The 15,758-nt window shown below is 54.8% G+C and overlaps 1 protein-coding gene across 6 annotated transcripts in view; it reads right to left on the reverse strand.

Annotated features, from left to right (window-relative positions):
- CTIF (cap binding complex dependent translation initiation factor) overlaps positions 1 to 15,758 on the reverse strand; it is a 301,292-nt gene that overhangs the window by 77,140 nt on the left and 208,394 nt on the right. For all 6 annotated transcript variants that reach the window (XM_049697879.1, XM_033421376.2, XM_012531707.3 and 3 more), the window contains one exon: positions 13,603 to 13,902. In XM_049697879.1, coding sequence (XP_049553836.1) covers positions 13,603 to 13,902 — 300 coding nt within the window. The remainder of the gene's footprint in view (positions 1 to 13,602; positions 13,903 to 15,758) is intronic.

The raw sequence follows: 15,758 nt of genomic DNA on the forward strand, positions 1-15,758 counted from the left end.
CCCGAGGGACTGTGGGAGCAGAACAGGAGGAGCCGTGAGCCTTGCTGCCCGGTGGGGAGACTGACCACGCCCCTGGACCACATGAGGGCACTGAGGCCCAGAGCCAGGCAAGATGCTGGCTTCAGACTTCCTGTCTCCTGCCGTACCCCTTGAGGCAGGCCAGAAAAAATGTGCTGGGGGAGGAGGGATGGGGCTTGTGCAGCAGAGGTTGCTTTGTGAATCTGCCCAGCCCCAGGCATCCCATGTAGCCCTGCTTCTGGTTCCCTGCAGGCTGTACGGCTTCTGCTGGAGGAAGGGGTCCTATGACAGCACCGGCACTGCAGGCTGGGTGTGGATAAGTGTGTGGAGGGCACCCACCTCCACATGGCTCTTGGGGGCAGCTGACCCATAAAGAGGGGCTGAGTGGGTCACTCGAGGTGGGCACCTGGACCTGCCCTCTCCCATGAAGCGCTGAACGGGTCAGGAAAGGGAGGGTCTCTCGGCCTTGAATGCCAGCCCCCATACTACCTGTCTCAGTGAAACCCTGGTGTCTGGAGCCCGCCAGCAGGTTGGACTGGGCCCCAGAGGCGGTGGCCCTCCCTGCCTCCTGCCCAAGACTGACCGAGGCCCAGTGCTGGCAGGGAGCTCCCTAATCTTAAGGTAGAAGTTTTAGTTCTGGCTTAAAACAATCTTGGCCTGCAATGGTGAGAAGCTAGTGCCAGCAAATGAATGGGCCACAGTGGTGACTGTGACCTGGGGTCATGGCCTGGCCGGGCAGCTTTACACCAGGGCTTGCTGACACTTGCAGAGCCCCCTGCTGCTGCCTGGACACCCTCGGCCAGGCTGGCGTGTACACCTATCTCATCACACCACGCTGTCTGCACAATTGTGCCCCCCCGGCCCCCGGCTGCTTCCACCCACACGCCTTTGCTAAATTGGCTCCTTCCTCCTATTTTCCTCTGTCCACCCAAAGCCTGCCTCTTCTTTCATGCTGCCTCCTCCTGGAAGCCTTCCTCAGATGCCAGTACTTAAAGGGCGTGCCCCCTCCTCCGACTTGCTTAAACCGCTCTCTGGTTTAGCTGGCCTTGCCCCTCCAGTAGGCCTCTAAGTATCTGGTAGAGGCCAGTGGCCCCTGCTTTACTGGGATTTAACAGTGCTGAGCACAGGGCACCCAGAGGGCCTCAACACCAGTTCCAGAGCCCCTGTGAGAGCTTTCCTTGTGGCCGGATCCCAGGGCTAGCCATACTGTTGCATCTAAACCCCAAACCCTAGCATGACTCTGGGGCCCCTGGGCTTGTGGAAGAAGGTCTGTGTGGGGCCTCTCCTAGGAACCTTGAATGAATGGGATTCGTCAAAGGTAAAAGGAAAAATATGTTTATATGAAATTCAGAAACTCCTCTTGGAGGAGGGGCCTTAAGAGGACACAGACCAAATGATGTGTATCTCAGTGGATTTTAACAATTGTTATGTCTGTAGAGTAAGCAGGTGTAGGGGACAGGTATTATTACCCCCATTTAATGGAAGAGTAAGTGAAGGGCAGCCGGACTGCGAGGTCTGCCCAAAGTCGCCAGCTGACGTGCCAGAACCAGGGTTAGGAGGTAGATGTTGGACTCTGTGCTTTGTCAATGATTTCTTATGCAACACAGCAGGGCGTCATTAAGAGCAAGTCTCTGGGGCCTGCAGGCTGAATTCCAGGTGACTCTGCGTCCAACCCCCGCGAGATACTATTCTAATCAGACTTTTTTCAACACTCAGAGGAATGCAATGACTGTCATCTAACGGGGTCAATGGCAAGTGTGAGTCCAGTACGTGGAGCTCCGATTGACATGAAGCTGCTCAAGAATGCACTTACTCCAATTATAGATGGATATTCCTAAGCTGGAGCTGGAGCCCAGCCATCCCCGAATACCACCTAAGCTCCTCCCTCCTTTGGTATCACCCCTGCTCAGTGGAGGAGCTGGAAGGTGGGGGCACTACAGGAGAGCGTGGTGGCCCTCGAGCCCTCGCTGCTTAGCCTTCTGGGTGTGAGTAGTCTGGCCGTGCACATACATAGTGGTACAACGTCTCTGGAATATGCTTGGTCTTAGCTAGGCAATGTCAAGAGTGGGGTGATTTGGGGGGCGAGGGGCTTCCTCAAGGGGGAGGGCTGGGGGGCCATCCCGGGGGGAGGGGTGGGCTGCTTTTGGCTGGGCATATCAGTCTCCACGTTTCTTAGTGGCCTGAAGCTTTTCTCCCTCTGTGAACTGGGCTCTGGAAGGTCACCAAAGGGTCAAGTGAAGCCGATTCCCTGCAGGTCACAATCTGCTCCCCTGAAGGGGCCACCCACCCTCTCCCTGGCACTGCTGGCTTGAACTGGGGTTGAGGTGGGGCCAGGAAGGGGCTGGCATTCTTCCCTGGAGACTCAGCATGCCAGGCATTAAGCAGTAGGGGATGGAAGGTCTGTGGGTGCGCAGGGAGCCCTGCTTCTGAACTTTGGGTTCCAAGGGCAGATTCCCTGTGTTGATGGTTCTCAGGCTGCAGCAAAAGCTCCTGGGCTGGAAGGTGACCTCAAGGGGCCACACAGTCCAGCCCCGGCTTCCTGGTCGAGGGTCACAACGTCTCCTGGACAGACATGCCCCCAGACGTGAAAGGTCTAGAATGAGAAGAAACTAGGAACTGGGCATAACTGGGTTTGGATTGCTCACATGATGCCAGTGGGCTGAGGAGTAACTGAGGCACAGATGAACTCCCACCTGCACCCTTGCATCACACTCTGCAACCTGGGATGCCTGGTGACCTCTTAGCTGTCACCTGGAGGGGGGAGCTGGGAAGACTTCTGTCCGCTTAAATCGATCTCTTCTTTATCTAGAGGAGACGGAACCCAGCCACCCTGAAAGCAGTGAGTTCAAGACAAGTGTGGCTGGGGACTTCCCTGGTGGTGCAGTGGTTAAGAATCCGCCTGCCAGTGCAGGGGACACGGGTTCGAGCCCTGGTCCGGGAAGATCCCACATGCCGCGGAGCAACTAAGCCCACGCGCCACAACTACTGAGCCTGCGCTCTAGAGCCCGCGCGCCACAACTACTGAAGCCCACGCGCCTAGAGCCCGTGCTCTGCCACAAGAGAAGCCACGGCAATGAGAAGCCCGCGCACCGCAACCGAGTAGCCCCCGCTCGCCGCAACTAGAGGAAGCCCGCACGCGGCAACGAACACCCGGTGCAGCCAAAAATTAAAAAAAAAAAAAGTTTCCATCCCCCAACTCCCTTTGCCTCACCGCTACACTCACTGACTTCTCATAAGTCACTGTGATTCATGGTAGGCACCCAGAGCGCAGCAAAGGCACATAGGTACGGGCAAAGAAAGGAGGGGGAGAGGCCCACAGCAGTGTGGAGGGGGCATCGAGGCAGCGGTGGGAGGGCACACGGTGTGATTCCCGTTCATTCTCCCCCTAGGTGGCCAGCAGGCCATGGGCTCAGTGCTGGCTTTGAAACCTAGGCTGTGTGCCCTCGGCTGGGAAGCCTCAGTTCAGAGATGCCCACTGACTTACTCTTGCAGCTTTTGGAGACTGTTGTGGCCCCTGCAGAAGGAAGGGGAGCAGAGGTGGAGGAGTACATCTCCCACGTCCACCCACTGTCCCTGTGGTAGCGCCCCCAGCTTCCAGCCTCTGGATCGTGGGCCAAATGCTACTGTTCCTCATACCTAGGGCTGGGAGCAGGTCCTGGGAGGAGGTGGGGAATGAGGCCTGCCACCGCAGCTGGATCTTTGAGGGGCAGGCTCTGTTTGTAAAAGAGACAACTGTGGTCACCTAAAACCCCTGGTCCTCTATGTAACAGATTTCCAAGCATGACAGCCTATAACGCAGCACCCACGTCTTCCTAAAGCAGGGCTTTGTTAACCTTCCTGAGCCTCTAATCTCTCATCTACAATATGAATGGGTTCGATGGATGATCTATAGATCATTCAGGTCTATACTATTCTATGATTTTCAATTAACCTTAGGACACCACAGCTCAAGAACCAACAATGGCTCCTTGGTTCTACTTCATAAAGTCCAAATCCTTTTGTTCCATCTTACAGACTTCCAACTCTCCACTTCCACCCTGACCCTGGATTCCAGGTAAGGCAGCATCCTCACTGTCCTGCACTTGGGTCTTGTTTCATTACATTTTCTCATCAAAAACAACCTTCCGGAAAACAGTTGGGCAGTTCCTAAGAAGTTATATGCAGAGTTTTCATATAATCCAGCAATTCTACTTCTAGGTAGACACCCAAAATAATCGAAAGCAGGCTCTAAAACCGGTACTTGTATGTGGTGTGTTCATGGGGGCATCATTCACCACAGCCCACAGGTGAAACAACCCAAGTGTCCATCCATGATGGAGGAACGCATAAACAAAATATGGTCTCTCCACACAATGGAACATTATCCAGCCATGAAAAGGAAGGAAATTCTGACGTGCTACCACATGAATGAACCTAGAAACCATGATGATAAATGAAATAAGCCAGACACAAAAGGACAACTGTATGAGTCCACTTACATGCGGTATATGCACAGAGCACGGCGTGCGCGAGCTCACGGAAAAAGAAGGGAGAGAGGAGGTAGAGCGGGGCTGGGGAGTTGTTTGGTGGCTACAGGGCTTCTGTCTGGGAAGATGGGAGGGATCTGGGGTGGATGGTGGGAGTGGTGGTGCAACGCTGTGGCTGCACTTGGTGCCACTGAGTTTTGCACTTAAAAATGGTTAAGCACGTAAATTTTATGTTGCATATATCTTACAACAATTAAAAAAAAAGCCAAATAAAAAAACCAAACCAAACAAGCCAACAATGAAACTGCGCTGCCCTCTCCCCTTAACCTCTCCTGCGAGTCCGTCTCTCCCGATGAGCCTTTCTCACTCTGCTGGGATAGCGTCTTGAGCTGGCCTCCGAGCTCAGCGAGCATTTACAGGGAACACCAGTCTCCTTGGGGCGCTGAGGACCTTGGATCCAGAGAAGGACCTTGGGCAATCACTCAAGACTATGTGCATCTCTTTGAAAGAATGACCCTCTGTGTCCCCTCCCTGCCCAGGGGCCACCGCTCTCCCTCTGTGGTGGCTGGGCGCCTCCCTAGGGAGCCAGGGACAGGGCGGTGAGCAGTTACATAACCCGCAGGGAGATTTGTTTCCATCGGCCTGGGCGGTGCCAGCTTTCCAGCGGCAGCCGCAGCAGGTAGAGGCGCCCTGTCTGGGCCGGCCGTGCCCGGGCAGGGCAGCGATGTGGCGATCTGGAGCGGCTTAGCATAGCTCAGATTCCCGGCGGCGGCTGGGGACCGGCCACTCGCTGAGCTGAGGGAAAGGAACTGTTGTCTCCTGCTGGCCTGGCTCTGGGGAGAGGGGAGGAGGAGGTGCTGGGGGTGAGCTGCCAGCCAGCCAGGGGTGACCCTCTGGGGCCCGGGACACCCGAGCTGCCTTCTCCAATAACCCACTTATCTTCAGGGCCTGCCTCGGCATGGCAGCCTCAGACAGGGGAGCGCCCGGCCAAGTCCTATCAGTGGATTTAGCAGGGAAAATGAAGACGGGGTGGGAGGTGAGGGTGTGCAGGGAAGAGGACACGGCCTGGCAAGGCACACGGGTGATGGTGAAATAATTCCTGACCAGGGTAAGTTCCTCGGCCCAGAGATGGGAGAGAGTAGGACACTGCGCGTCCCTCTGCTATCCCAGCACCTGCCCACCAATGCGCCTTTGTCCCCATGGGCGGAAGCTCCTGGAAGCAGCCGTCTGATGCTTGCTGAATACCTGCCATGGGCAGGCTTGGTGGGGGACACAAAGGGCTCTCGGACGCAGTCTTTGCCCAAGACACCTGGGGACACAGCCTCAGACAAGAAAACCCTGACTGGCAGAGGCCGCTGGCCTGGGCTCCTTCTGGGACTGACATTTTCTTTCCTCTGCTTATTTTCAGATTAAAAAATCAAAATGCTTTCTTTTTTTTTTTTCTTTTCGGGTCACAGGCTGCTTCTGTCTCACGGGGCATTCCAAAGTTCTAGAAGGGGCCTTAGATTTAGGACTTTCGGAAGCCACGGCGCCCCCACTAAGGCAGAAGAAGCTGACGTGAGGCATTCCAGCTGGGTCCTAGAATAAACCTCTTAGACTTGGGCCAGTGCCCCACCGGCACAAACTGGGGGACGACGAGAGGGGAGGGAGGACTGACAGAGGTGACACACGCGTGGGCTGTGCCCTGGCGTGTGGAACACAGCAGGTGCTCAGTAAGTGTTTGTTGAGGGGAAGACATCAGGATTAGGAGAAAGAAGGTAAAATTCACTCACTCCAAAGCAAGTGTGGGCAACAAGTCTGGCAGGAGGCACAGGCCTTGCCTCTGGTTTGGGTCCGGTGGACTAAGGGCATGGGTACCAGCCGGGCATCGCTGTCCCCGGCGGGGTAGCTCTACCTGCCGCAGACTCTTACGCAGGTCAAGCTCCTGTGACGGGACATGGAGGCAAGCCTGCTGGCGCCCACTGTCGGGGAATGTGTGTGCCAGCTCTGCCCGGCCCTTGCAGGGCACCGACAGCTCACAGGGTGCCACTGGAGCAACATGTTTTAGAAAGAGAGACCTTTTGTGGGCCTTCAGAATCACCTTCCATAATCTGCCCACGGGAGAGTTGCTTGCATTGCCTGCCAGTCCTCTGCTTTCTCCCTCTTGATTTCTAGCAACCAGTGGAGGGGAGCTCGGGGTGGGTACAGCCCAGGGCTTTGCTCAGGCTCTGGAATGCACAGAACAATGTGCTTCTATCCCTGAGTATGCCTGGCTTGGGCCAACAGTAAAATTAGTTTACATGCCTGGAGTGCACATCGGCTCAGTGGTGGGCGTGCAGGGGTGAAGGCGGAGCGCTGGGCCAAGGGAGAGGGTGCGAGGGGAGAGCCAGCCTCAGGAAGAACAGCTGTGTGGTTCATCTGCGTAAAGCTGATGGAGCCGTGGAGGTGTTTCCTCAGACACCCTCAGCTCTCGATTGGCCTGGAAAGCCGAGACTCAGACCATTGGAAACCCAGCGGGAGTCTTATAGAAGGACGGACTTTGATATCCCCACTGATAGCTTCATGAGACGGATTCCTGGTTTTCCCAACTTTCTGACCGGTGTATTCTATTTGGGTGGCAAGGGAGCCAAGAGCTTGGGGTGCTGGACTGACCACCCCCATGACTTTGTAGCCTTGCTGAGCCACCGTCCTCATCTGTAAACGTGGGGGATGGATCCTGCCCTGGGACCCACCTCGGAGAGAGAATCTCCACATTCACCGCGTGAAAGTGCTCAGAAGAGCTGAGAAGCCCATCTCACATCAGGGAGCTCTGGTACCTAAGACTGAGGGCTCCAACCCTCCCTTCCTCAGGCACTTGCTGAGCACCTACTGTGTACATGTCATGATGCTAGGAGCTGGGGACTGATGATCACGCAGCCAGGATTCCTGCCCTCAAGGAACTTAACAACTCAGAGCTGGTTAGAACACCAAGGATCAATGTTTGTTCCTCTCCTCCCTCCCTCAGTAAAAGATTGGGGTTAGGAACTCCAAATTTTGGGTAAAGAGGAACAACTGTTGATTTTCCTGAACCTTGAGATAACCAGGAAGAACGAGGTTCCTTTTTTTTTAAAATAAATTTATTTTTATTTATTTTATTTTTGACTGTGTTGGGTCTTCGTTGCTCCACGGGCTTTCTCTATTTGTGGCGAGCGGGGGCTACTCTTCGTTGCGGTGCGTGTGTTTCTCATTGCGGTGGCTTCTCTTGTTGCGGAGCACGGGCTCTAGGTGCACAGGCTTCAGCAGTTGTGGCGCGCGGGCTCTAGAGTGCAGACTCAGTAGTTGTGGCGCGAGGGCTTAGTTGCTCCGCGGCATGTGGGATCTTCCCGGACCAGGGCTCTAACCCCTGTCCCCTGCATTGGCAGGCGGATTCTTCACCACTGTGCCACCAGGGAAGACCAAGGTTCCCTTTTATGAGCTGAGTTAGAGAAACAGCCCAGTCCCTTTGCCCAAGCCAGCAAATGTGGAACAAAGACGGGGACAGAGATGGCAGAAACGGGGTAAAAGTGGGGTGATGGGTCACATAAGCCCTGAAGGTGCAGCTTGTATTTTGATTCACTGATGGGGCAGCCAGACCAGGAAATCTTGAGTGGCCCTTCTGGGGCTAAAACCCACAGTTAAAACCACTCCCAGAGACCTCCCAGAGGCCCCATGGAGCCCCTTCACCAAGCAATTGAGTTCCCATGTATCAAAAGCCCCAAACACGACGCTTAACGGGTGACCCAGCTAAGAACTCTGGAGAGTTTATCCATTTTCTCGTTCCAGGTCAGGTTGTCTTCTAGAAGGTGCTGGCAGACAGCAATTTATTCTGAAACCTGGTCACATGCCAGGTTCTGAATTGCGTTGTCTTTTCACAACAGCCTTGCTGTGTTTACGACTTGGTGAGGTGAGGGTTTTTTTGTTTTTTTTTTTTCATCAAAAAAAGGTATTGCCTCTTTCTGTTAGATGTGTTGTTGACAACGGTTGCTAGGGAGAGCGGGGTTCAGTTACAGACACACTGATGCCTGCTCTAATAATACTTTGCTCTGCATAGCTCAGATGCAGACACCTCTTGGCTAAACAGGGCACACACATTTCAACAGAGGAGGGCTTGAACTTATACTGCCCAAGCATATTTCAGCAAAGGAGCATTCCCCGAGCCGGAGTGGAAGGCCCAGGGTGGTGACGGGGCAGTGCTGGGTGGAGGGGGCTCAGGCCTCCAATTCCTGTCATTCCAAAGGTCCCATAAAAAGAGGCACGCTCATTCTTCACCTCGCTGTGAAACCGGAGGCCCCCTCCCCTCATCGTACCACAATTCCTTGGTGAGGATCAAGCCAGAGTTTTGGTGACCTCTGTAACCCAGGGGCCACGGGCAGCCCACATTCTCCTGGAAGTCAGGACCCATCAGCGCTCATAGCTGTGTGAGTGCGGGACCCTGCAATCATGCAGCTGGGAGCCGGGTGGAAAGAGGTGGGGTGAGGCAGGTCGGGCAGGGAAACAAATCACCTCCTCAGCTTTACTGGTGGCCTAGCCTGGCAACGCGGATTGAGAGCGAGGCCCTTTTCCTGAAACGTGATAGGCGCTTCGACAAATGTCTGAGACCAAGAAAAAGGAAAAGGACCTGGGGAATGGAGCTGAGAGCAGAGAGAAATGGGGCGGGCGGGAGAGGAGAGGCAGCCTCCACCTGGCTGACGCGGTTAGGGCGGAGGCTTCCCGGGAGGAATCTCAGGACAGCGAGGTATGTGAGAAAGGTCCCCTGAGATGGTCCAGCCCAGCTTCTCACTGCACAGACGGGAAACCGAGGCCGGGCAAGGTGACGGGATTGTCTCGGGGGCTGCCGTCTCCTGCTTTGGTGTTCTCCCACCAGCTCAGGCTCTGCATCCTTCACATCACTCAGCAGAGTCCAGTACCTGGTAACATCTCTTGACTGATCCACAGGCAGGGCTGTTCATAAGTGACAAGGGTGGCACAGTCAGGGCATCTCTGGAATAACTTTCTAACAGTGGTGTTCAATCTGCGGCACCACAGAATCTGCCAGAAAGGTCTTTAAAAAAGGATGCCCAGGCCCATCCCTGGAGAATCTAATTCAGTTGGTCTAGGGGGGAGCCCCTGCACCGGTATGTTTTATTGGGTTGGCCCAAAAGTTCGTTCAGTCTTAAATAAAAATAAGAGACACATTTTTCATTTTCACCAAGAACTTTATTGAACAACATATTCACTAACCGAACGAACTTTCTGGCCAGCCCAATAAAAGCATCTCCCCATGAGATTCTGACGGACAGCTAGGCTGAGAACCAATGCCCTAAAGAAAACCTGGTGACTGGAACTCAATATTCCCAGGCTGGATCCCCCCTTCTGACATCACATCAATAAAAGACTGTGCCTCAGTTGGCCTGTCTATGAACTTGACCCACCACCTACAAACCATCAGCCATCTGATGTCTTAGTGCTCAAAGTGTGGTCCCTGGGCCAGCAGCATGGGCATCACCCGGGAGCTTGTTAGAAATGTAGCACCTCAGGTTCTACCCAGACCTCTTGAATCAGAACCTCTATTTAAATAAAATCCCATGTGATTCAAACACACATTCAAGTTTGAGAAGCACTGATCTAATGAAGACCGCACGCTTGGCACATAACAGACATCCGAGAAATATCTGTTTAATAAGTAGAATTTTACTTACAAGAACACTACTAAGAAAATGACCACGTCTAAGGCAAAAAGACTCAGTTTAGATGTAAAAACTGAAGATGATTTTTGAGCTGTGGATTGGTGACAGGGGTCCCCTGGGACCCCAAGGTCTCTGGCATTGTCCGTGCTCATGAGGGTAGTGCTTTTGGACGTCTTGAGATAACAGCGCTGAGTCTGCCTGGGAAGGGTGAAAGGTCTTTTGACTTTTCCCTGGGCCCACTTGCCTCTCCATGGGGGCGGCATCCCAGCTTGGCAGGCAGCGCCACACTGTGCCAAAGAGTGTCCACTACATCAGAGCCTGCCCCTCTCCTGCCGTGCTGCCAGCTCCCACTGCCGAAGCCCAGGCAGTGAAAGCGGTCGGCCAAGGAGGGCAACGTCCAAAGACAGCTGCTGGGAGCTGTGTTCATAGGGCACTTCACACCCTGTCTGCTTTGCAGCCAGAATCACTAAGCCGGGTCTCAGAACTGGTACATGGAGGCAGAGGCGGAACCTGGCCACGTGAGGGGCATCTCAGAGGCCGCCGAACTGAACCAGGGCCTGGCTGGGGATCCAGAGGCAGTGGGCCTTGAGTGCATGCAGCTGAGCGTGAACCTCAGAGGGAGAAAGCAGGGGGAAGGCGCTGGGGGCCAGGCCCAGGACTGCTGGCCAGGGCAGATATACAAATCAGGTTGGCCAGAAGATGAGAGCAGGTGAAAAATGACACCGCTGTGGGTCACAAGGAAAGTGGGGTTTAATGAGCTATGCCCACTGCTCTCTTTTCTTGAGCCTTGTGGGTCTGGGGTGGTGAGTGGCCATGTATTATGCTGCCTAGAAAGCCTTCTCCAACCCGCCACCTCCTCAGCTGCAGAGGGGGTCCTGACACACACGCGGTGCTGGCTTCCTCCAGGCCTTGTGACCGGGGGTCTGCTAGGAGCTTAGGGGCAGCCTCACGCCAGCACGTTCAGCCCACCTTCCACGGGAGCCAAAGGGCTCTGAACAGTGACCCAGGAGGCCTGAGTGTCCAGCTCCAGCCCTCTCCCTCTTACACTTAAGCTGGGGCTGCAGGAGATGAAGGGGGTGGTAGGGTCTAGGGGACATTTCGATTTCTAAATATCTGACCCACAAAGGCTGCACCCAGGCAAATGGCAGATTGGGAGTGAGGGTCCCCCTCTGCTCCAGAGACAAGTAACGCTAGCAGGACTGGGTCTCTTGGGCTGGCCCCCAAAGCCTGTCACACATGACAGACCTATCACTGAGCCCCGATATGGGGTAAGCAAGTTTCTGAGGATGAGAGGGACCCAGGACTGTTTCATGTCACTAACAGGGCCAGGAGAGACAGAGAAAGGAAGCAGCTCACGTGGGGCCACTCATGCCCTCCCTGAGGCCCCCGACTCACCTTTAGCAGCGCAAAATCATCAGGTCCACTGACCAGTGTGGAGCAGCCAGTCACTTTCCCAGCAGGAGCTGCAGAGGCCAAGCTCCGGGTGACCATGGCTGAATCAGGCCGAGAAGCCCTGTTTCCTGCCTTTCGGTTTGGTGCTCTTTCCCTGCGCTAGCGTTTGCCAAACTGTGTCTCCCAGCACACTGATTCCACAAGAAGTCATTAGCTGGGGAATGCAAAGGGGACTTCACTGAGTTGGGTGCAGCCAAACAGGTTCCCTTCCTGCTGGCCTAAGCCAGTCCACTCTGTGGCTGACGGAGAGGCGGGTGTAGGGGCCACGAAGCTCCGTTCGTGGCTGAGCATTTCCCAGGACTGATGCTCTGCTGGACACTGTGGGCAAGGCTGCTCTAACCACGGGTCACTGGAAGAGAAGCCTGACCGGGGCAGGACCCTGGGTGGCCCCTGCTGCCAGCTGCCCTTCCCTCCTGGGTGCGTCTCGTCTCACGCCCTGTGTGTCTGTCCACCACTGGCTCTGGCTGGGTTACGTGGAGCTGGCAACTGTTGTCTAGAAGTCTTGCCCTATCCCGGCCCTTCTCTTGATAAAAGCCAAGGCCAAAGGCCAATCTGTCCCTGACTCCCCCGTGCCTGGCTGTACGTGGCAGACAGGCTGCTTCCCACTGTCACCCTCCACACTCTCCCAGGACATTCCGGCGAGCGAGGAACATGCCCGATGTGCAAATCCCTCAGGTAATGAGGGAATTCATCACCGGGGAGCGTGGGCAATCCAGGAATGGGAACCCGATCGGTGCCTGGAGCTGGACAGAAGCAGCCCAGGCTGGCCAGCGAGGCTCGGGTTGCAGTGAGCAGTCTCCCTGGGAAGAGGAGAGGACGGCGGGGATGGAGCCCACGGGCAGCCTTCGGAGGGGGCTCCTCCCACCCTGTTCTCAGGGAAGAGAGGGAAGACTGCGAACCAGGGGGCTAAGACCAGGGTGACCATATGTCCTGGTTAACGCCTGGGGTCTCGGCCTGACTATGACTAGAGCCCCCAGTCTCAAAAGTGTCATGGTTTGGATGACCTATTATATGGTCACCCTCGTTAAGACAGACCTGCAGGTGGTTTCTTTCAGCTCTGTAATCCTACTTTCAGAACTTCTAAGCTATTGCTTTACCCTACCTGGACTGAAACTCATTTCATATCTCAACTAGCCTAAGATACAAAGCATGATTACAGATGATTTTCCATAGCCAAGTCTCCCAGGAATAGTCCCTGGGCCTGGCATGGCCACCATGCTGATGCCACCGGTTTTGGGACCAGTTCACTTGCTACCACCCATGACGAAAGAGCAGGTATAGGCCTTCAGCTCTCCACCTATGAGATCAAACAGTGCTGGGCTCAGCCTAAGTACCCATGCCCATGCCCATTACACACCCCAGTAAAACCATTGCTGGACGCCGGCACCCACGGAGGAAGGAATAAAGAGGGGCGGGATTAAGTTCTCTGGGGTGGAGGGATTTAGTGGGATAGCACCAAGGAACAAGACGGTCTTTGATCTCCACGCTTCCCCTCGGCCCTAAAAGTGTTTTCAAGAAGCCCAGGCGCATTGGCAGACAGATCAAAGCTTCGCTCCTCAAGGCCCTTATGCCTTTTTCTCAGACCCATCTCAGCACCAACTACAACCAGTGCACCACCTGCAGGGTTTGGAGGGTGGTCCCGGGGAAGAGAAAGAGGAGGAAAAGAGAAGTCCGCAGTAAGTGTATGTCTGCTGGGACGTGGAGAGGTCACAGCAGAGCCTATTAAGACAACAGCCAGCCCTTCTATCATGGAAATAGAAAGAGGGAAAGGCTGGTTAAACATGAAGCACCTATAAAATTCTATTGGTCCATCGTAACCATGGAGCCCTCACACAAACACACGCAAATCCGGTCACTCATCCCTTGCCCCTTGAGTGCCTTTTTATTTTCTGTAATTAATCGGGCAAGGGTGGAACTTGGGAAAAGTCAGAATCTGCAGCCTTCTCTCTAGTAATAACCCACCGGCGGGTGGGGTGGGAGGTGCAGCTGTCGGCGTCCGTTACCTGAAGCATGTTGAGAAGCAGGCTCCGGAACTTGGTCCCCTCCACCATGAAGAGCGCCATCTTGTCGCAGAGCTTGGCGGCCGTGAAAGCAAAGCTGCGGTCGGACACGGCCTTCTGGTAGATGGTGCGGACGATCTCCCCCAGCATCTCCTCGGAGTTGGTCGAGTTCTGGGCCTCCTCCATGAAGGTGGTGAGCTTGGCATCCACGTCGCTGCTGTTGTTTCTCATGCTGTTCAGGATCTCAATCAACTTGTCCATCTTGTTCTGCTGAGGGTTGGTGGTCTCCACGGCCACTTCATCCTGGGCGTGCGGGAGACAAACCGAGTCGCGCCTGAGTGGAGCCCAGCTTTCTGCGGAGGGGTGGCCAGTGGAGGGAGGGTGCCACCCTCAGAAAGGACCCGCCCCACCTTCTAGAACCTGAGGTCTGATCCCTCCGGGAATGCCAACCTTCACCATGGACCCTGGGGCCCCAGGCTCTCTGCTGACCCTTTTCTTGGCCCCTGTGACACCCTGGGTGGACCCTTCTTGTGAACTACAGCTCTTACCCAGGATTCTCATATACACTGGCTTTGCCTCATACACATTAAATATCTCAATCTAGAAATGGTTTAACGGGGCTTATAAAAGATGAAATAAAATAACAGATAAGGAATTGGGCCAAGAGAAAACGAGGGTAGGAACACTAGGTCAGGAAGGAGGTAGCATCCAAAATGCCTGCTCTGCTGGTTAAAGGTGCCCGTGGCGTGGCTACCTTGTCCTTCAGACCTCGGCTCCTTCAGCCCGAGGAACATCATGTTCTCTGGGTGTGGGGATCCCTGTGACACGGCCTTGGCATTGTGTCCCATGGAGACTGTGCTGGCTTTTTACAACAAGCACTGCACACCGAGGAATCCTTCAACGTGCCACGAAAACAACTCGAGGGGGGAAACTTCAGATAAAAAACCCTGCACCCTTGAGTGGTTTCACTACAACTGGGACCAGACCTGCGCTGGGGGAGGAGGCAAATGGCATTTGATGTCTCAGAAGGATAGACTGGCGGCCAGGAAAATGGCTGACTTAACTGCTGGGATGTGAGACCAGGGTTAAAGGGCAGGCTCGGGGACATAAAGGGAAGCCCCATGTTGGCCCTTCCAGCATCAACAGAAGAATCCGGGGCTGGGAGGCTCAGACCCAGGTCCTAGAACCTGCTCTCTGTCTCTAGCTGGATGGCTCTGGGAAGTGGTTTCACTCTCTGGGCCTCATTTTCCTCCCTGGTAACATGAGGAGGTTAGGTTAGATGGTCTATGGCTTCCCCTTAGCCCTGCTATTGCTTAAGCACATTCCTCCTGGTCCAGGAGTCCAGGAGGCCTCACCTGAGGGCAGTTCTTGAAGCTGAAATACAGGCACTATCGATCTACCTTACCTGTTCTATCTCCCCCTTCCTTCCCCACCCCAACTCTGTGGGCCCCAAGGCAGGAATAGTGGTCGGTATGTATAGAATAACCCCTCGAGGGTCTTCACACAGCTTATGGCATTTGATCTGCAGTCTGTCTGCAAGGTGGATAGTATTATACCCATTTTACAGATGGGTAAACTGGGCGGGGGGTGTGCCCAGAGAGGTTAGGTGACTTGCCCAAGGCCACCTAACCAGGCAAAGGCAGAGTGAAGACTGAGCTGGTTTGCTGGACTCTAACGCCCATGTTGTTTCCTCTCTGTGGCACTGCGGTTACATTCAGTAGAGCTGGAGAGAATTAACAATCCTCTCTCCCCGGCTGGACTGCAGCAATCTGTTCCAGAAGCTCTTCAGGCAAAGACCACACACTGGCCATCACTTGGGAAGCTCTCCCAGGCTCTTATCTTTGGGACGTAAGGGAATGAGTGAGGCTTTCCTCCAGGACCTCACAGCCGCCCGTCCCACAGGGAGCAGTGGGTGGGGGCCCGGGGCTGTAAGGATGCCAGCAGCAGCATGTCACCTTTGAGAACTGATCAGGGAAAAGGTCTGACCTGTCTTGTCCTGCCTGAGTGTGGACCTGGCCTCGGAGGTGAAAGGTGGAGGAGAGAAGGCCGTAGAGAGATGCCAGGGATAAGCCCGGAACTTCGAGCTCTGCAGAAGCCCCAAAAGGAGGACTCCGTGGAGGAAAGCTGGGGGCAAGTTGGCCTTTCTTGGGAACAGCTCC

Source organism: Orcinus orca, chromosome 15 (genome assembly GCF_937001465.1).
Source record: "Orcinus orca chromosome 15, mOrcOrc1.1, whole genome shotgun sequence".
Taxonomy (NCBI): domain Eukaryota; kingdom Metazoa; phylum Chordata; class Mammalia; order Artiodactyla; family Delphinidae; genus Orcinus; species Orcinus orca.